The sequence below is a fragment of the Crotalus tigris genome, unplaced genomic scaffold (assembly GCF_016545835.1).
Source record: "Crotalus tigris isolate CLP2741 ecotype Arizona unplaced genomic scaffold, ASM1654583v1 scf7180000017666.379230911805:20528666, whole genome shotgun sequence".
Taxonomy (NCBI): Eukaryota; Metazoa; Chordata; class Lepidosauria; order Squamata; family Viperidae; genus Crotalus; species Crotalus tigris.
The window spans coordinates 15897501-15919663 of NW_024096552.1; the positions used below are offsets into that span (position 1 = coordinate 15897501).

Genomic DNA, 22163 nt, shown 5'->3' on the forward strand with positions numbered 1-22163 from the left:
CACTGAAAAAAGGGATTTATAACCATTTTTCACACTTATGACCATTGTAGCATGGCCCCAGGGTCACGTGATTTACATTCAGATGCTTGACAATATTTATGATGGTTGCAATGGCCTGGGGGTCATGTGACCATCTTTTGCACTCTTCTGACAAGCAAAATCAATGGTGAAGCCTTTGTAAATGTGCTTCTGGAAAGCAAAGTCAATGTGCTCACTTAAACAATCATGTTACTAATTTAACAACTGCAGTGATTCACTTAACAAATGTGGCAAGAAAAATTGTAAGGCCAAAAGACACTTAACAATTTTTTTAGTTAGCAACATAAATTCTGGGCTCAATTGTGGTTGTAAGGAGGACTATCTGCATTGTATCTCTAATTAGCAACTAGCTATAGGATGATGAATCAAATGAGCAAGTTTTCTTACAATTCCAGTACGAAGACATAATTTGTTAATCAGTTTCTGTGATGAAATATGCCACAATTCATCCAGAGATGGGTTTGTTTAAGTAACATTGCTATATGCTGTAAGACTTTCTCATCTCTTTCTGTTTTTAGATAACCAAGCTGAAAATTGACAGCAACCCTTTTGCTAAAGGATTCAGGGATTCTTCCAGACTCACAGATATTGAGAGGTAATAAGGATCTGTTGTATATATGGATAGATTCTAAAGGGAATGATAAATTGTCCCCATGTATCATTTCTGGCCTTGGCTATAAATATAAATCTTCCAGGTTTTCTCAGGGAACATTTTCAAAGAAGTGACACATCATGCATGTGCTCAATAAATTGTGATAAAAAGTTGCTTCTAAGCAGCATAGACAGTATGTGTTCTCTATAATGGGGTCCTCCATGGTTATATCAAAGCAATAAGAATGTATTCACTGATGTATCTTGACTGTTTTTATGTAATCTGTTTATCTATATGTGTGAATAAAAGACAAGTGAGGGCAAGCTAATCACATATTTTAAATAATATGGTTGCCAATTTGTGGTCGGCTTTGATTGCTTGGCTTTGATTCAACAAAGTGTTTAATGTCATTGAGAAAACAGTTTTCCTGACTGAAGTAAGAAGTCAATAAATCATTTTGCTATTTTATATCTTCTAGCCATTTCAGAAGCTGCAAGAGGCTTCCATTCTTCCACTCATGTATTGTACTCATGTAAAAATTTTTTCAGATAACAAACTAGAGGCATGAAAAGAAGATGCTTTATATGCATAGCACCTACCCCAAAACATTGAGCTACTAAACTTCCAGAAGCTGTGTTTTTCAGTGAAACCGGTTTATCAGAGAAACCTGGTTTACCCAACTATGGGATGGAGCATACTGTTTCTGCTTCTGCCTTCCACTCCCAATCTAGGAGCCTTCACAGGCAATCACTTCTAAATTTAATTCTAAATTTAAATTTAACACAGTTCCAGAAGCTGTTTTGAAGAGAAGTAAAATAGTAGCTTTCTTTAAAAATAAAAGGGGTAAATTCATGCAGCAACTTTGAATCTGTGCTTAGATAAACTTTTCTTAAATATTGTTGAATCCTTCTGCAGCAGGCACATTCATAAAAAGTTCATAATTCTTGATGTCTTAATTGAATCTAGAAATTAGCTAAGAAGCAGTGATTGTTCCTTTTATTGTGTAGATTTTAAACATGACAATAATAGAACAAAACCAAATCTTATAAGGTAATGTTTTCAGTTGCAGCCAAAAGTATCACAAAATCTTATATGAGCATTCTTTAAAATCTATAATATATTTAAAATATAGTCTTCTTTTTATGAACCACATTTTTGGATCATTGAATAGTATTTCAGATTCTTTAAAACAATTGTTTCTGCTTTACATAAACAGACCAGTCAAGATCTTTATTTCAGTGACTACATAAATAGAATTGCTTTCACCTACGTCCTTTAGCTTCTAATGAAGATAAGCAACCAGCTTAGAAGCCTTGCTATTTTTTCCAAAATCTTCAATGAGTAAATAGTTTTAGAGACAGTAACATAAAAATTGTTTTTAAATGCAGACTACAAATAAATTCCCAATAATTACTCTGAAATAAATCTAACATAGATTATTTATTTATTTACAGTCCAAGACTAAGTCACAGAATTTAAAATACTGTTTGCCATTAATACATGTACAGTAGATATGGAAAAGGAAGAAACCTTATAAAAACTTTTTCCTGAAAATATCAAATGGTTTCTATAAGCTAAAGCTATAAATTAAAAAAAAGCTATTGACTTCAAAACACTCACGTATTGATTATTTCAATCTCCCTGTGATGAGTGAAATTTATCATATTTAATTTTAAAATTCAGCTAAAATAGATTTTACTGAAAAATGATCCATAAATCTAACAAATAGAACACAGTAGGAAAGATCTTTTCTATGCATATATTATATCGAGTAAAAGCAATGGATTACATCGTCAATACATTCCTTGAATGATGGACCTTGAGGACAGCCTGCAGAGTTAATAAGGTCTCCAATGCTACTTTTGGAAACAAGCAATATTATCAATTTCATTTATATGACTTAGCAAAGATTGTTAGCAGATTGACTCCCCACCTTGAAAACTAGATATTTAAGTTGCCCTTGTAATCAGAAAAATCAATTTTATGAATAAGTTTCCTAAGGCAAAACCCCTTTTTTGTTATCAACTGTTTGGAACATTAGCTTGTTTTCTTTGCTATGCAAAATATCCCGCAGAACTCTTATTAATCATAAGCAGTGAGACTTTGGGTTGACCTAAATAGTGTGAATGTGGGACAAAGCTTCATATTTAATTTCCAGATATTTAAGTCTGTTTTTTTCCCCTAACTAGCCTTTAGGGAGGGAAGCAAATCAGATCAATTGATCTTTAGAGACCCAAAGAAATTAAATTAGGCTGGAGTCAGTTACTGCACTAAAGCATCTAGTAATTGGATTGCTCCTTGTAACTGATTGAAAACAGCTTCCTTCTGCAGCAATATAGGCTGGGCTTTGGTACAACAAATCTGAGAGAAAAACACATATTTTTATGACATGATGACAGACATTGCACTTTTCTAGCTTAATTTAATATGGTTTTATAAATACATGACTCTAACAATTTCAATTGTGTCATTTCAAATTTACAGTCTCAGTCAGACCTTAATTTAAAGTAAGGCTCCACTTTGGAATTTTTGAAATGTATTGTCAATATCAGGGCTTAATTATGGACTACTTCAAATAATGATGAAAAGAAAGTACTCATCAATATCTCCAGAAACCTTCCTCTTTATTAGTGAATACAATATATTTAACAGATTAAGATAAGCTCCCATAGAACTGGTTCCAGAGGGGATCTGCTCACAATATACAAAACAGAATTTTTGTTTTGCCTGTAAAGTCGGATAAAACACTGGTTTCTGTTCAGTGCTAGGTAGCATTTTGCCTAGTTCAGATGGTGCTTGTCTCACTAGGGCTTTCATAAAAATGTACTTATGAAACAAGGGTATAAGAGTACTTAGGATTTATGATAATGATTGCAAATTTTATGTTCTTTAAAGAAATTATTTAATTTATTATTAAACTCACAGTGGCAAATAACAATAGTAAGCAAAGAAAAGAGAAACAAAGGTCGAGAAACATTTTTATTATTTCTATTTTTTTATAATATTCTGTAATATTGTATATTCCATTCTCAGTAAAAATAATATATTCAAATTAATTATTCATAATTCTCTATTTGCATCCATGACTTGTATATTTTTTCTTTATTTAATTAAATTAAACATTATGACAGATAGGCTTCATAAAAAAACCTTCAGGTTTGATATCCTCTATACCCTATCAACATATGGGAATAAATAAACTTTCTGTAGATTTTTTTTCCATTTTTCTTTGCCATCTAAAGAGTTGTTTTTCAACTATTCAATATGATAATGCATAGAAAAATAATACAATTTTTATCATAGTTACCTGGTCTTTTTGAGTTAGATCTAATTTTCCCCCATTAAGCTATATTTTTAAGAATTGCAAACAAAACCACAGAAGAATCGACTTGTCTGAAATACACTTGGGTAATTCTTTGCTATTGGAATATCTAAAGATGAATATTCATGGTGCTTTGAAGACCTGCTGATTTTGAAGGGGAACTTATAAATCACAAAACCAGATTTAGCAAAATATACTTTAATATTGCTATCTCACCAAATTCCAATAATTAATATTTTCAGGATTCTGTTTTCAATGGATTTGATAGTAAATAAGCATAATATTATTCAAGTTTCTTTAACTTGAATCAAGAACCTGCCCCTCCTCATTCTTTCATTTAGTCCATGATCTGCACCCATAGTCAGAATAAATGATAAAGGACCTTATAGGATGGCCTGGTTTTACTCCTGTATAGGGATAGGAATTCAAATTATTTATCCCCATAATCATAGATACATTAAAAATTAGATTCAATTGATATGCCTTTAACACATCTTTCAGATAAATACAATTTACCAAATGGAAGGACTTACAGATATTTAAACTATAGAGACATAGTTGAAATAGTTCTTCAAGTTGGAGAATTATGTTCAAAACATCCAAATTAGTGTGGCAATACACATAGCAGGTAGAAAAACATTTGGTAAGTATGTCTACGGAAATTTTCAATCATCCAGGACCTGGTTGTCTCAAAGATGCTTTTCAAAAGTATCTTTGAAGTCAGGACTGAAGAAGCTTCTTGGATGAGAAGCAAAATGTTTTCAAGGAAAAAACAAAGAAAGTCCAGATGCCTTTTGAAAAGCACCTTTGGTACATTTGGTCAGTATATAATTTTCTATATTTATCTCTCTTGCACTGATAGTCAGAAATAAGTTAAAGAGGTCCATTAGGCTAGGAATAGAACAGTATAATTCACCAATTTATGATTTCCAGAATAAAGATATTTTCCCTGTCTTGGCAAAATTATCTTTTGTCACTTCATTATTGTTAATCTGAAATAAAGATGTGTATTTCTCATTTTCCATATCCATATCTGTGATTATAAAACTAAGTTTGAATTATTTTTTTTGCTGCAATAAAACATGGAAAGCTCAGAGAAGCTTTAAAAATTGCTCACTCCTTTCTAATCTGGCCATGAAGCTCATATCAAAACAAAGAAAAAAAATAGCTGGGTTTCTTCTTCCAAGCCAAACCCAGCCAAGGAATCATATAAACAGTGAAATCAGAATTTAGGTACACATTCTGAATATATATATATTTGGTGGTGGTGGGGAAAGAGTACATGTGTATTCTTCTCTGAAACATTGCAAACCAGAAAAGGGATATCCTGAAAAATCAGGATGAACCTAGTAGCATCTTTTCCAACTAACACATTTTTTTAAAAAAAACATAAGCTTTTGTGGGCTCATCAGGTGCATAGAGTGGTTACACTGCTTGTAGGATTTAAAATGATATGAGGCAGAGGTGGGAAGTAGAGGATATCTAATAAAATGCATGAATCAGAAAAAGTGGTAGCAGACTTCTAATTTTTTGCTACTAAATCAGTTCTCCTCTTATAATATTTATGTGTATATGTGTCCTGTAATGACATGCTGAATATGCTTTCTTATCTCTTTTGATGCCTTGCTTCATTTAAAACTATACCAGTCTTCCAAAGTTGTTGCATTTTTTTTATGTAATAGAAGATGAAACTTAGAACTGATTCTAATTTGGAACAAGTTCTACATTGGTCCTGCCCACTTGTCCCATCATTGGGGTAAAATCAGAAGTTTTCCTTACCCCTCAGGGTCTATCTCCCTCATCCTTAAATAAGTCCAGCGTTTTTTAGCTAATCTCAGAAAAAAAACCCACATCAAACATGTACCATGATCATCATCATTTTAGCCATTGTCTATCCACTACAGGATGAAGGACTCTTCCACCTATTTCTAACGTTTACAGTCCTCCACAATATTTGCTGAGGTTGTTGATATATATATATATAGGTCTTTGGTTGTTCGGGCATAAAATTGGAACAACCAAAGACCTACATACAAATACCTGCGAAAACCTCAGAAAACAAATATATATATATGTGTGTGTGTGTGTGTGTGTGTGTGTGTGTGTGTGTGTGTTGAGATACATATATATATATATATATGTCTTTGGTTGTTCGGGTTTTCTCCCGCGTAAAATTCGAAGTGTCTTGGCGACGTTTCAACGAAGTCCCATTCGTCATCTTCAGGCTGGTGTTTTCAGCTTCGTGCTTCGAGCAGCAATGTGTGGTCTTAGCTGTTTCTTCCTTTTAACTGCCAGTGGGGGTATGAACTGATTGGGTGGGAGCTTGGCTGTGTTCTGATTGGGTGGAGGTGTGTTCTGATTGGTTAGGGGCTTGGCTGTGCTCTGATTGGCTGGGGGGTTGGCTGTGCTCTGATTGGCTGGGGTTTTTTTGGCTATGCTATGATTGGCTGGGGGAGTGTTCTTTTTGGTTGTGCTCAGGTTAGTCTGAGTTGCAGGGGGGTTAGTCTGAGTTGCAGGGGAGCATAGCCAACCCCCCCTGACAATCAGAGCACAGCCAACCCTCCAGCCAATCAGAGCACAGCCAAGCCCCTAACCAATCAGAACACACCTCCACCCAATCAGAACACAGCCAAGCTCCCACCCAATCAGTTCATACCCCCACTGGCAGTTAAAAGGAAGAAACAGCTAAGACCACACATTGCTGCTCGAAGCATGAAGCTGAAAACACCAGCCTGAAGATGACGAATGGGACTTCGTCGAAATGTCGCCAAGACACTTCCAATTTTACGCGGGAGAAAACCCGAACAACCAAAGACCAAAGACCTACTATATATATATATATATATATATATATATATATATATATATATATATATATATATATATATATATATAAGATTAGTAACTTGGGTTGGTAGCTGAGCTGTTGGTTTGATCTCTGGGCTTGTAAACACCCCACTTAGACCTATCTTCTCACTCCTTAGCACACCCACTTATAATCTTGCGAAAGAAATGTGGAAATGCCTAAAAACACTCATCAGAGATTCCCAATACTCCACAAACAACATCATGCAATTCTTGGACAAACTCAAACTTCTTCACATTGACAAAAACGAAACTATGATATCGTTTGATGTTACTGCATTATTCACATCAACAGACCTAAAACTAGCAGTCAACTAATCAGAGAACTTCTAGAGAAGACATATTCACCAAGAGGACCACTCACAACAGAAAATATATACAAACTCCTCCAACCAGAACCACTATGCCTAATTACCTACTTCAAATTTGATGGTGAGGTCTATGAACAACTGAAAAGATCACCTATGAGATTCCCCATATATGGCCTGGTCGCAGAAATCGTAATGCAAAGAATCAAAGAAATCATCCTCCCACAAATAAATCCCAAGCTATGAGTATGTTACATGGATGATACTTTCATGATAATCAAGTACAACCAAATCTACTAAACATATCAAAAAATCAACAACATCTTCACAGACATCCAGTTCATGATATAAACTGAAAACAACAATGAACTGCCATTCCTGCACTTCCTTGTAACCAGAATCACCAATGGCCAACTTCTAACATTCATATATAGAAAGACAACACATAGAGACCAAATCCTCAACTTCCATAGCAACCATCCCAAATGCCATAAACAAAGCTGTGTCAGAACACTTTTCAGAAGAGCAGAATCCCGTTGCAACACCACAGAAACCAGATTAGCAGAACAGAGACACTTATACAGAGTCTTTGAGAGAAACGGATATCCCACAAGGCTTCATCTGGAGATCCCTACACACAAACAACACAAACACCCAAAACAACACAACAACTACAACTGGAAGAGCAATGACCAAACAAATCACAATTCCTTACATGAAGAACATTTCAGAGATGACAGCAAGATTACTACACCAACAGAACTTCATAGTAGCCCACAAACCAGCCTCAACTCTCAGACGGACCCTATCAAAACCTAAAGAGCCAACAGAACTATTTGGGCCAAACAGTAAAAAAGCTATCCACCAGATTGTAGGAGCATTCCCTGGCTATCCAAAGACAAGACCCATTGTCCCTCATGTCCATCCATGAGGACTCAGAAGGACTCATGTTTGATCTAATCAGAACCACAATTATAACCCAAGCAAAGTCAAGGAAAGAAAGAGAATTCCTTGAGGCCTGGTTCTCTTCTAACCAATCAGTGAACAGACACATTGACATTGATCCCACCTACCAACCAGTGAGAGTGAGAGAGCTACTTCAACTGAAATATTGAAAGCAACATTCCAACAAAGTGAACATAATTCAAACCACACTGAAGATGTTTCCCCGAATGGAGATGAAATGTTTGCAACCTAATTACCAAGCCCGGAGATCAAACCAACAGCCTCTCTCTATATATGTACACACGGATGTATGTACACACACACACACACACACACACACAGAGAGAGAGAGAGAGAGAGAGAGAGAGAGAGAGAGAGAGAGAGAGAGAGAGAGAGAGAGGGAGAGAGAAAGAGAATATATGATTAGTTTTCCTTATTAATACATTAGTATGATTTTTTAAAAGAAGAACCTGTGGATCTGGGTAGGATTATAGTCTTGCACATTATATAACCATGACTTTTTGTTCTAGTATAGCACTATTATTTAGCTTATGAATCAAATAACCCAAGGAAAATATTACAAGATACAGGTAGTATTTGTATTTTGTATTTGTATTTAATTTTATTTATATGCCGCCCAATCCCAAAGGACTCAGGGCGGCGTACAGAGATTAAAACAATCATAAAACAATAAAATAATACAGTCATACCGCGAGTCCGATCATATCCTGCCCCCCCCCGGGGACATCAGCCCCAGGCCTGCCGGAACAGGAGAGTTTTAACGGCTTTCTTAAAGGCCGGCAGGGTGGGAGTAGTTTGAACCTCGTGGGGAAGTTGATTCCACCAGATCGGAACCACCACAGAAAAGGCCCTTCCCCGAGGGCCCGCCAGCCGACATTGTCTGGCCGACGGGACCTGAAGGAGGCCCAATCTATGGGACCTCACCGGTCTCTGGGAACTGTGCGGCAGAATGCGGTCCTGTAAGTAACCTGGCCCTATGCCATGAAGGGCTTTAAAGGTGATAACCAACACCTTGAATTGCGTCCGGAGACCCACAGGAAGCCAGTGCAGCTCGCGGAGGATAGGTGACATGTGGGCATACCTTGGCGCACCCACAATCGCTCTCGCGGCTGCATTCTGAACCAACTGCAGCCTCCGAACGCCCTTCAAGGGTAGCCCCATGTAGAGCGCGTTACAGTAATCCAGTCTTGAGGTGATAATAGTCCACAATTATCAAACATAATTGGAGCTGACAACTCTGTCACTACATGATGCAGTCATAAAGCGAAAAATCATGTGACTTCATTAACTTACCCTGGCAGTTCCAACAGTGCCAATTCTGATAGCAAAGCAAATCATGTGAGCTTGTTAAGTGAGACATCATATAATTGAGACTTATGACTTCCTGTTATGTTCTCTATTGACTTTGATTGTTGGAAGTTGGCAGTGAATATCACTTATGATGATCACATGACCATGGAATTCTGCAATATCATAATTATGAACCTGTTGCCAAGGGCTTGAATTGTAATCACATGACTATGGAGTTGCTGTGATGGTCACAAGTTTCAAATCTTGTTCAGCACCATCATAATTTTGAAAGATCCCTGAATAATGGATTGCTAAACAAGGATGATTGTACTACAGGATTTGTAGTATTATTTTAATAATAATCCTCTTTCTGGAAGCATTATTTTTTTATTTGCTATTTTTTTCACAGACCACCCAGACAGCTTATTATATAATGTTATGTATTTTTCTACTATAGTTTTGCAATTTTGATCTGTTATACATCATGGGGTATTTCTAGTGGGATTGGCAGCATAATAAAATCTAACTGTAAATTGACTCTGTTTAAAGTAAACAGGCAAAGTATAACTGAGGTTTCTGAGAATCATTTTGCCTATAATTAAAAAGTTCCTGTTTGATACCAACACATTGCTTCTTGATGAGAATATTATTGTTTATTTCCTTATCAAATTGTTATTTTTACACTATTAATATAAGGAATATATATGAAAAAATTGGAAATGAAATGAAGAAATGAGATCATTCCTCTGAATTGATTTTTTTCTGGCATAAATCTCAACTTAAGGGGAAACATCTGTGTGTCCACTGTGGAGCAACCATGGCATAGTGTGTGTGTGTGTGTTGAAACTCTGTGTATACTTTATTGCAGAAGATATACAGAACTTTGCAGTAAAAACTATAAAGTCTATCAATCAGTGGAGGAAAGATCTATTGCTTTAAAGTATTGCTTTAAATTGATGGTATTTCCATAATGTATCTTTTGATAAAAATGGAATTAAATGTTAAAGGCACGGGATTCTGATTATAAACAAGCTTAATGATTTTCTGAGATTGAAGAATGTGCCATTGACATATTTTTAGGACACAGAATTATAACAGCAGATATATTTACATGTTGACAATTTATATTTTTTCTGTATTTATTTATAAAAGATACCATTGTAGTAGCTGCCTGTTACAGCAAGATCATGTAATTCAAGTCCTGTAACAAGGGTTCTCTGTAACCAGAGAACCCTTGTTTCATGAAAACTGATGGCAGATCAGTGATGATTTCATAATTAAATATTTGGAGGAGACTATAGAAATTGGAGGGATTTGGTTCCCATTTGCAAATAATTGATATTAAAATTGAGTACTGAGGTACTGAATTTAAATATATTATTTAAATAGTATATTTAAAACAAAGTGTGTATATTTCTACAAATATATAATGTGTATTAATTCATTATGCACGTAAATTCATGTTTTTAATCCCATTATTCCAAAGCATATTCATTGCTCAGGCCACCGTACTCAAGGGGGTGGGTTATAAATAGTGGAGAAAATACTTGGTATGATTCTATTATAGCTGGATATTTGACCTAGTGACAGGCGTAATGTTCACATGACATGTGAAACCAGATTATGCAAAGTCTTAGCAGGAGCAGTTGCTCAATATGCTTGGTTAGTATTAACCTTTGTTTAGTATTTCATGGGTTGGAAGAGGATATGAATCTAATTCAGTTACTTAGTTGGTGGAAAAGATAATAACTATGTCAAGAATGTTGCATGAAAGCAGCCAATGTATCTGATGTGAGGACTGTAAACTGCTAAAATTGATAAACTGTAAATTCTTTGGCCAACATAAGTTTAATAATTCATTTTCTAAAGCTGCTTCTTCTCTTGATCCTTTTGCTTGTCTCGTTTTACTAGAAACAATAGAAACAATAATTCATATCCATGATGTAATCAATGCAGTTTTTCTCTTTTTCTTTCTACAATAAGATCTTCTGGAGATAACTCCAATATAGCTACTGTCTTTAATCACTTAAAAAGGCAATAATTCAATTATAGTAGCCTCTGAGTAGCAATTGCCATTGCCTTTGTGTTCACTTCCAGTCCCTGCAAGTAAATTACTTCAATAAGATTCTCCCTCCATTCTTTACTCACATTTGTTCTACAGAGACTGCATATAAAATATTAGCAATATTGCAAGGACAAAACAATTCTGTACTTTAGTTAGGAACAGAAGGAGGGTGGGATTTCATTGTAATGATATATTGTACCCCTTTTTTATGCTGAACACAACACTGAATGCACTATTTTTTGTGCCATACTGACATGAATGGGGATGAACAACAGAGATATCTGCTGAACACTAGATTTTAAATAGCATTGGTTAACTGGATTATCTAGGATGGCACAAATAGACCATTGTGCATCAGCTCAGATTGTCTTTGGGAAATCTTGCTAGCTAAAATAGTTTTGTTCATAAACAGATCAACAGATCAACTCGTTAAATAATTCCTGCTTCTTAAAAGTTGTCATTATAAGCACCATTTTGCACCCAGTCTTAAGAGAAAACTCATTATCCTGTTGGATTCATTTCCATCACTCTCAGTTATTAATAGTTTCAGAAATACTTTTGCCCATTAGAGCTTGTTTGGTAATATGAATTATACGGCAAACAAAAAAAGCCACCTTAAGCAGTACATAATACTGTACTTACCTTAAGTCAAAGAACATTTAAATTCATGAGAGCTTAACATTGCAGGAAGTGTAAAATCCATAGCAATTTAACCTAGGATTGGAAAATTCACAGCTAGTTTTCTGCATGTTTGCTGCTATCTGGTGGCTATTCAGATTTTTGCATGCTCCACTCTGGTAGCTTTGTTATGTCCTCCAAATCCACATAAGTGTTAGTTTTGTTTATTTAAAATTAGCTTTATTTTTTAATGTATTTATAATTTATGTTTATTGTTTTGAATGACTAAAGGAATCAGGATGTGGATTACAAAGGGATGAAAGTCTTTCATGCAAACTATGTTTCTTCAAGGCACTGACCATGGAAGTCAATCCTTGAAAGAAGACCTTCAAAATTAATTTCTTTTCCATGGCTTTAGTTTTCCTTTGAGTTGATCTATCTATCTATCTATCTATCTATCTATCTATCTATCTATCTATCTATCTATCTATCTATCTATCTATCTCCAGGGCTTTTTTTCTCATAGAATGCCCAGAACGGAGTTCCGGCACCTTTTTTGGATGGAACCTTGTAGAGTAGGCAAGGCGGGTTGTATGACATGTGTGAATTCCGGCACCTTTTTTTTTTTTTAGGAAAAAAGCACTCTATCTATCTATCTATCTATCTATCTATCTATCTATCTATCTATCTATCTATCTAAATAGATACACACATATATGTGTATGTGTATGTGTATATATAATATATATACATATATAACTTGTTGGGGTTTGCAGCTTAGGCATAAATGTTGTGATAAAAACATTTCATCTTCTAAGATGGTACCTGATTTTTTTTAATTAAAAATGCTACAGAAAATAATCAGGTTTTAATAAAATGTAGTTCCAAATAAGAGGAAACACCACTTCAATCTAATTCAAGATGGACAGAAATCTGTGATCTTTCAACTGTTGCTGCACCTGAAATCTCAGCAGTTTGCAAATGCAAGGATGAAAGGCACTGCAGTTCAGCATGATTGATATACAAATAGGGATTCTTTATGGATATTTATTCAGAAGTTAACTGTCCCATATTTATCTGAACTAAGTTCTTCCTCACACAGTAGTTCTTACTCTTAAGTAAATATGCATCTTATGGCCTGCCTTAGGCCATAAGGCTGCAACATTATGCGGTATTTGTGTTTATCAGTACTTAGTTACAACTAAATTATGACAGTTTTCATATCTGAGGCAAAGCAAAATACAATGCTTTTAGGTCCAGTTCAATTTGCAGTTATCTAAATCCAATAAACCAACGGCACCAAGGACAAAACTGTGGCACCTGAAGTTATGAGCAGGTCTCCTTATGCTCGTTATGTAATACCTCCCTGATCTATAAGTTGCTGTGATCATCATGAGGTTTCCAATTCAAAGTGCTGATTATTACTTATAAAGCCTTAGGGGGCATATAGTCTAGTTGTACCTGTGATTGTCCATCTTCATTGGTTTTTGTCCAGCCTGTACAATCTGACCAAATTGCTATACTGTGGATCTCATCAATTAAACATGTCATCTACTGAGGCCTTGGAAGTGTGTCTTCTCTACTGCAGCACTTCTAGAACATCATCTCTGTGGAGATTTGAACTGTTCTTATCCTGCCATAAATGAGCCTTAAAAACTTGGTGCTCTTCCCAGACACTGGGCCAGGATAATTGCTGGAGCTTTTAGATTAGACATAGCATGGAAAAGATGTTTTTTGTTGTCCCCGCTAGTTTCCTCTAGTCTTTTTAGGTGCATTTCTGTCCCACTGTAGGCCACCCATATTTATTTTGGAGTCAGTTGGCCCTAGAAATGTGTTTTATAAATCAATTAATTAAACAATAAAATCCCTTTACTATTCCTCCCCATAAATTGATACTAATAATGTCTGAGATAACTAGTATTTTGCTGCCATTTCCTGATGAAAGTTTAGATGTGAATTTTTCGAACTACTTGATGATGTAAATCTTCATATTGTATTTCTTGCTGTCATCTAGTAGTTGTCTGGATTTATTTAACCCAGAACCTGTAGCTCTTTCAGGAAGATTTGGTATCACATGTTAATGTGATATTAATGAATAACCTGGAACATCGTTACTGATTCTTATGATGTTGTTTTCTGAGCTATTAGATTTCTTTATTTTTATTTAGCATATGGTATCTAAAGAGATCATGAAATCACTGATATACACATTTAGTTTAAATAAAGCATCAGCGTGTTTTAATAAAGACTTTTTTTAAATAATCATTTTTTTTAAAAAAAAAAGCTTTTTGATGAATGGATACTCAATATAAAAAATACAATGAATGCAAAATGTATAAACCAACAGCATAGTTGATGTTCTCATCTTAACAAAGCAGAGAAACAAAGCAATAATAATGTTTTGCAGTTGTATTAGAACTGTCAGGTATTCAGAGAGCTTCACATAATAAATCAGAGGATACTGTATGTCATCATTATAATCCTGTATTAAACAGATAGAATGACTGAGGTAAAGAGAATGAGAGAGAGGCATATAGAGACAGAGACAAAGAAGAATTGCCAATGGCTGTTTAGTGAGTTCATGGCAGTAGTTAAATTTGAAGTTCAGATTTCTAACTATGTTTCATGGCCATTACCACAGCTATTAAACTGTAATAGCTGAGCATTAGGAGAACATGAATGGAAAAGATTCCTTGGAAGCTAGTTATATGTTGATCCTTCTTCTTCTGATTCAGCACAGTACCACTCCCACAGACTGTTAGTTCCAGCCAAAAGACTGCTGTTTGTTCTACAATGCACCATATTTTTGTTTTGCAACCACAATGACTAATATTTTTTTAAAAAAGTTAAAACAGTTAAAAGAAAGTAACAGGCATAGATAACTTCAGCAAACTATGATCACATGTACAGACTTAATGCATTGTTTTCCTAGATCAGAAGAACAGTCATTATGAACATTTTAGTATAGGTTAGTATAGTATGAAATTACAAAGTAGGAAATTCAGAAAGATATTTTGAAAGTGGCCTTATAGAAATATGGAGTAACATTCTTTATTTTATGTCATGTTAATTACATACATGCAGTACACATGAGCAGTAACTGATTAAGTGCAAAGGTAATTTTTTAGTTGGTGTAATATTTAGCATGCTGGTTTTTTTACAGAGAAAGTGTAGAGAGTCTTATACAAAAGCATTCCTATGCTCGATCCCCCATCAGAACCTATGGAGGAGAAGATGAAATTCTGGGAGATGATAACCAAACAACACAAAGCCGAGGTAAGAGGAAGTAAACTTGAAGTACTCCTCAAAGAAACTGCATTTGGAAAATACAGGCATATCCCACTTCCGCCCCACTTCAGCAATGTTGCATCTCTTTGAATGTAATGTCACTTAGTCACTTATTTGCATTCATATCCTACCACTATCTAATTTTTATATCAATTCAATAGCAGACTATTTAGACAGAGTCAAACATTATACCTGTAAGCTATCAAATAATGCATAGCAAGCCTCATATAGGCAGATGACACATTCATTCAATCATATAGGCAGATGGCACAATTTAGAAGAGGAAGAGGGTCTTTTGTAAGCTCTTGCTACTGCATCTTAATTTTAATAAAATGAATACTTCATATTTATGTTTGCTCAAAAGTAAAAAAAAATGCAAGATTGATTCAAAGATATGTACAGCTATATATTCAAAGATATATCAATGCTGTGTTTCAAATATCAATAGGTGATGTGTTTTAAATATCAACAAGTCCAAGGGAGCATATTTCCTTTTTCATCTTATGCTTCCCCAAATTGCAAGGAGCATATAGGTTAACTGTCTTTGTTCAGTTAAGAGGATTTAAGAGCTGTGGTGGTGTAATGGTTAGAATGCAGCCCTGCAGGCTAACTCCTGTTCACTCCAGAAGTTTGATCCTGACTGTCTCAGGGTTGACTCAGCCTTCCATCCTTCCAAGGTTGGTAACATGAGGATCCAGATTGTTGGGGGCAATATGCTGACTCTGTAAACAACTTAGAGTGATCTGGAAAGCACTATGAAACAGTATATAAGTCTAAGTGCTATTGCTATCTAAATATGTTCCAGCAGCTATTAACCTGTTTGAGAGAAATGCTCAAAAGCATAGAGCATCAACAAAGTTTAATTAAGCTTGAGCATTGATTTTTATATATTTAACATTCTTAAATATGTATTTTAAAGGAAGCTTTTCAAATGGTCTTATCCCAACCAAGGGAGATAGATTACTATTTTAATACTTACTTAAAATTTATAATTTTGTCCAAAAAGTAGGGTCTAACCTTAATTTTCTATGATGAGTTGGCCTATAAGCTTCTGCAGTAAAGATATTTTCCCATCTGATTGTACTTACAAAACTGCAGAATCTTTGTAATATTTTGCCTATGGCATTCTATGCTTTGTAATACTATATCTATTGCATTCTACCATCAATAGACCAATGGTACATTCAGAAAGATTCCTTATTCTAGAACAGTGGTTCTCAACCTGTGGGTCGGGACCCCATTTGGGGTCGAATGACCATTTCACGGGGGTCGCCAAACAACACAGTCCGCCATTTTTTTCCCCTTTTCCTTAGCTGTGCTACTCCCTTTTATTCTATTGGCTTTTGAAAGCCAATAGAATAGACTCTCTTGAATAGAGTCTAATTCTATTGGCTTTCAAAAGCCAATAGGAATTGTCCAGGCTGAGCCCGCCAAAAATCCCATTCTGTAAACAGTGCTGCACCAGTTGAGTAGTCCTCGACTTACGACCGGTTGAGTAGTTCTCGACTTACGACCGGTTGGGGGTCGCGACATTAAAAAGGTTGAGAACCACAGTTCTAGAAGAATCTGTTCTCTCTGGTTTTGCAGAGAATCATGTAGCTGGTTAATAGTTTCTCTCCTTAAAAAATTTCCATGGATGATTAAATAAATTTCTGCCCTTTTTTCTCTCTGACTATGAATCAGTAGCAATGTTTGAGGTGCTTAACTTTTCTGAAGTAGCTTGTAGAATAGCTGATTATTTTTTCCCTTGATAACTTTAACTGCCTATCTTAATATTGACTATATTTAATAATAAGTTGTGAGTATTGCTTTTTTAACCCTTCCTTCCTTCCTTCCTTCCTTCCTCTTAATTTGTTTTTGGTTAATCCATTATATTGTCAGTAAATATATTTGCCTGGTAAGCAAGCTCAAAATAGTTATTAGAAACCCCAAATAGCTTCATTGGAGGTTGCAGAAAAGGATGGAGATCTATGAAAATATATTTGCTTTCTAGATAGAGAGGAAACATAGATCTCTTTGTCTGAACTTATCCACAGGTCTATTTGCTTTCCTATTTGGATTTCCATTTGGTTATAACCCTAATTCTCCAGCATAATCAAGCCTTATTTTCTGTTATTCCTGAAAACATTCTGAGAAAAATGACCTATATGTCTCTAGAATTGCCTGGGGCAATATGGGTTCTAAAATGCCATATGCATTGCTCATGATTAGAGCTTCTTCTAACATAGTAGCATGGGTCTGATATTTTCCATTTTCTATACATACAGTACTCTACTGGGATGTATGTGTTGCAGATAAATCTTTGGATACTGTTATATAAGGATGCACAATAGTACCTAAAATTCTCAAATGACACTCCCCCCCCCAAATCAGATAATTTATACTTCCAAATACTTTTAAATGCGACTATTGGTAACATCGAACAGATTCTTTGGTTCCTGTTCAAATGAATGCTGTCTAGATTAGTCGCACTGGCTTTGATTCTGTATAGTTAAGAATAGACCTGTGGATTAACCTCCTGGGGTGATTCATTATGCTATTATACTGCAGTTATCTTCTGTGAACTGCCTGATATGAGTGGCTACTTCAGGAACATGCTGTATGCTGGCATCTGGCAATGTTTTTCTTTTGCTCTCAAAGCTTACTTCGAGTTGCTATGATAGTTGTGTTATAAACATGACACAACTTCTTTGAATCCCCTAAAGGTTTATATTGCTTCTCCTTGTTTGCAGGATCAGCTTTTACCACATCTGATAATTTGTCCCTCAGTTCCTGGGTCTCATCCTCTTCAGGTTTTCCTGGATTTCAACATCCACAGTCCTTGACTACTCTTGGTTCCAGTAGTGCCTCAATAGCCACTCCAATTCCTCACCCAATTCAAGGATCACTGCCTCCATTTAGCCGCCTGGGAATGCCTTTGACACCTTCTGCCATTGCTAGCTCAATGCAAGGAAGTGGCCCCACATTCCCATCTTTCCATATGCCCAGATACCACCATTATTTTCAGCAAGGGCCTTATGCAGCAATTCAGGGATTACGCCATTCTTCTACAGTGATGACACCTTTTGTATGACTGACCCCAAGCCAAGGAGAGGCAAGATTAGGCCCATAAGAATGATGAACATACAGTATTGCAAAGATCTGAGAAGAAACATTGTAAGAATTGAAGAGAAAAACCAGCCTGCATGAGACACGATGAAGGAATTAAAGTTACATGAAAAATGTGCTAATCAGAGTGGCTGGGAAGTCTAAACCTAATGTTGCCAAATGGATTCTGAATGTAGCAAGGTTTCCAATTATTTGCCAGATTATGTGAAAGTGCATCATAACCACTAGATGAAAGGCTGTGTTAATGCAATAGTATATAGCTTTGCTGTCCCAAAGATGCTTTTTCATGAGGCAACTGGACTCTGTTTTGTTTTGTTTTGTTTTGAAGACATTTCATTTCTCATCCAAGAAGTTTCTTCAGCGCTGACTGGATGGTGGGGAATAGAAGGATTTATACTCCTTGCAAACAGCTGGTCATCTGCATTCTTTTAGAGAGCCAATGAAGCCATCTGGAGGTTTATCTGTGTCATCAGGGTCACCTGAATAATGCAAATGGGTATAGAGCCTTCTTGGAACTGTTGAAAGGACTGTGTTGTAGACTGGAGATAAATGATGCCATATCCCTCCTCCTTTGTTGAGACAGGGCTGTTCAATTTTGACATAAATGGCCTCTTTGATCCCTCTTTCTAACAAGTGGTCCTCTCTGTCCAAAATGTGGACTTCGCAATCCATCTGCATTTAAAAGATGAAGGGCATTCTTTCAAATACAGCAAATGTCAACATCATTTATCTCCAGTCTATAATACAGTCCTTTCATCAGTTCCAAGAAGGCTCCACACCCATTTGCACTACTCAGGTGACCTTGACGGCACAGATAAACCTCCAAGTGGACACAGTGACTCTCTAAAAGAATGCAAATAACCAGCTGTCTGCAAGGAGTATAAATCTTTCCATTGCCCATCATCCAGTCAGAGCTGAAGAAGCTTCTTGGATGAGAAGTAAAACATCTTCAAAGAAAAACAAGAAAGTCCAGTTACCTCCTGAAAAAGCACCTTTGGGACAACCATGACCTGGATGACTGAGAATCTCCACAGACATAAAGCTATGCTGTTTCTAGATTTCCTTCTCAACAAAGGCAAAAGAAGCAATATTGGTGTAGTGATTTCATGGGGGGAGGGGGAAATGAGAATATTTAGTGATTTCATTTCTCTCTAGAAGAAACAGAAGGAAATGTTAGTCAGCATTACCCTCTCCCTTCTTTTTAATTCCTTAAAATATCAATTTCTAATTAGATGGGGACCACAAATCACTGGAATTCCTTCTACAGAATAGAATAGAGCTGGAAGGGACATTGCAGGTCTTCTAGTCCAGCCTGCGACTTAAGCAGGAGAACCTGCATCATCTCAGACAGGTGATTGTCCAGTCTCTTCTTAAAGATCTCCAGTGATGGGGCACCCATGATTTCTGGGGGTAGGCTATTCCACTGGTTGATTGTCCTCACTGTCAGGAACTTTCTCCTTAGATCCAGATTGCTTCTCTCCTTGATCAGTTTCCAACCATTGTTTCTTGTCCTTCCCTCTGATGCTCTGGTGAACAACCTGACCCCTTCTGCCTTGTGGCAGCCCCTCAGATATTGAAACACTGCTGTCATGTCTCTCCTACTTCTTCTTTTTAGACTAGCCAAACCCAAGTCCCACAGCCATTCTTTGTATGTGTTAGCTCCAGGCCTTTGATCATCCTAGTTCTCTTTTTTTGATTTTTTTCCCCCAAATTCACAACATCTTTTTTGTGATATGGTGACCAGAATTGGCTGCAGTATTCCAGGTGTGGTCTTACTAGGACTTTATAAAGCAGTACTAGTACTTTGTGTGAACTTGATTCCATGCCTCTGTTTATACAACCCAGGATTGTATTAGCTTTTTTGGTTGCTGCTGCACACTGCTGGCTCACAATCAAATGATCGTCCACTAGGACTCCAAGATCCCTCTCACAATTACTGTTTTTAAGCCGGGTGTCGCCCAATCTGTATTTGTGCCTTTGGTTTTTCCTGCCTAAGTGTAGGTCTGTAGGACTTTGCTTTTCTCCACATTGAAACTCATTTTGTTGGATAGGGCCCATGTTCAAGTTTGTCAAGATGTTTTTGGATCCTGAGTTTGTCTTCTGGAGTGTTGGCTATTCCTGACAGTTTGGTGCAGTGAATGAAAGTTGTGCAAGTGCAGCATGCACTTTTGCCAAAATAGAGCATGTATGCATGTATTAATCTTTTTAGAATTAAAATATTTGTACATAATTTTTCTCCAGTGCATTATGCCCAATCAGTTCTCCAGACATTGAATATACTTATTGGTGACAAAGCTAAAACAAACAAAAAACCCCATAAAGTTCAAAGTTATTTTAGTTCAAACTCAGCACTGCTAAAGTGCATTGACATAAATACTGTACATATGCACATAAAATGATACTTAACTGAGAAACATTTCTTGGAAAATTTTGGATTGAAGCAATTTAAATATTGGTTTCCTGGAATGGAACAAGATTTAAATCTCTTAAAGAAAATCTGAACATAAAATAACTTCATATTTTACCCTGAATCTTTTCACTTATTTAGCAAATCAAAACATTACATACTGTTAAATTTCTATCAGAAAATTATAGCAATGCAAAGGGATTGCAAAGCAGGGCAGACAAATCTAGAAGCAAGACTTCTAACTGAATATTTTAACTGGTATAGACCAGATTAATCTTACAGTAGCTTCTTTTTTTTTTTTCCCCATACTGCACTTATTCAGTTCAATGAACTCCCTGAAATTTCTTTCAAAGAATAAAAATTCTCACTGGCTGTTCTTATAGTTGCTTAGAGCAGATCTGCATTTGTCATCACCAATATGGTCAATCATTGCTTTCTGAGTGCAGGAATGGGTGACGTTTCTATTCCCAACCTCTTACAAATATATTCTGCACCAAAATGTTCCAGCTTTGATTCAAACTACTGTTTTCCAATTTGACTTAAACTTTTTAGAAGTACTGCATTCCATTCTAGTAGCAGACCCAACTTCAACTGGGTGTAGTGCCTGGCATGTCCCCTCCTCTTAGCATCTAATCACTTATCTAGGCAGCCATTTCCTGCTAAGCTGTTATGTTCTCTGCTTTAAAAAAAAAATCTTGTGGTTGATTCAGTAATGGCCTGATAAAGCAATGAACCATTCTGAATCTTAAATAGTCATATTCCATCCAACCCTTACGTTATCTAGTAAGTGCCCTTTTGATTTCTATTTTCCTTGCTTTACAATCTTTGCAGTTTCCTTTTCCTTATTTTTTAACATCTTAAAGTTGCAATATAAGATTTTTTTTGTAAAATGAACACCTAGTTCTTCCTTGCTGCAAAGTTTCCATTGACCTACAGAGGAATATATGAACAAAAGAAAATCTTATTCCTATTGCCTTAATTATTGTAGTATCAGACTAAAATAGTACCACAAGAGAAAAGGGGGAAAAAAGGAGAAAATTCAATATCAAAAGAGATGATGTGGGAAGTGGAAATGAAGGAATTCATGTGTATAAGTATCTGGGGAGGACAATAATGGCACAAAGATTAGTAAAGAGGGGAGAAAGCCCAGTCTCTGAAAACTCACTGTCCCTTCATTGATGGAAGGTAGGGAAACAAATATCAGATGTTTGTGGTAATCATAGTCCAGAGTGAACACTAACTAGGCCCTATTGCCAATTATTGCAATCTATGGGATACAAGCAACTTAGGTTGCA

At 35.9% G+C, this 22163-nt stretch overlaps 1 protein-coding gene across 1 annotated transcript in view; it reads left to right on the forward strand.

Moving 5' to 3' along the window:
* Positions 1-18836, forward strand: part of TBX20 (T-box transcription factor 20) — a 51924-nt gene extending 33088 nt beyond the window's left edge. Inside the window, exons 6-8 of the mRNA XM_039336795.1 lie at positions 558-634; positions 15229-15341; positions 18086-18836. Of these exons, the coding sequence (XP_039192729.1) occupies positions 558-634; positions 15229-15341; positions 18086-18426 (531 nt within the window). The 3' untranslated portion in view covers positions 18427-18836. The remainder of the gene's footprint in view (positions 1-557; positions 635-15228; positions 15342-18085) is intronic.
* The last annotated feature ends 3327 nt before the right edge of the window (positions 18837-22163 follow it).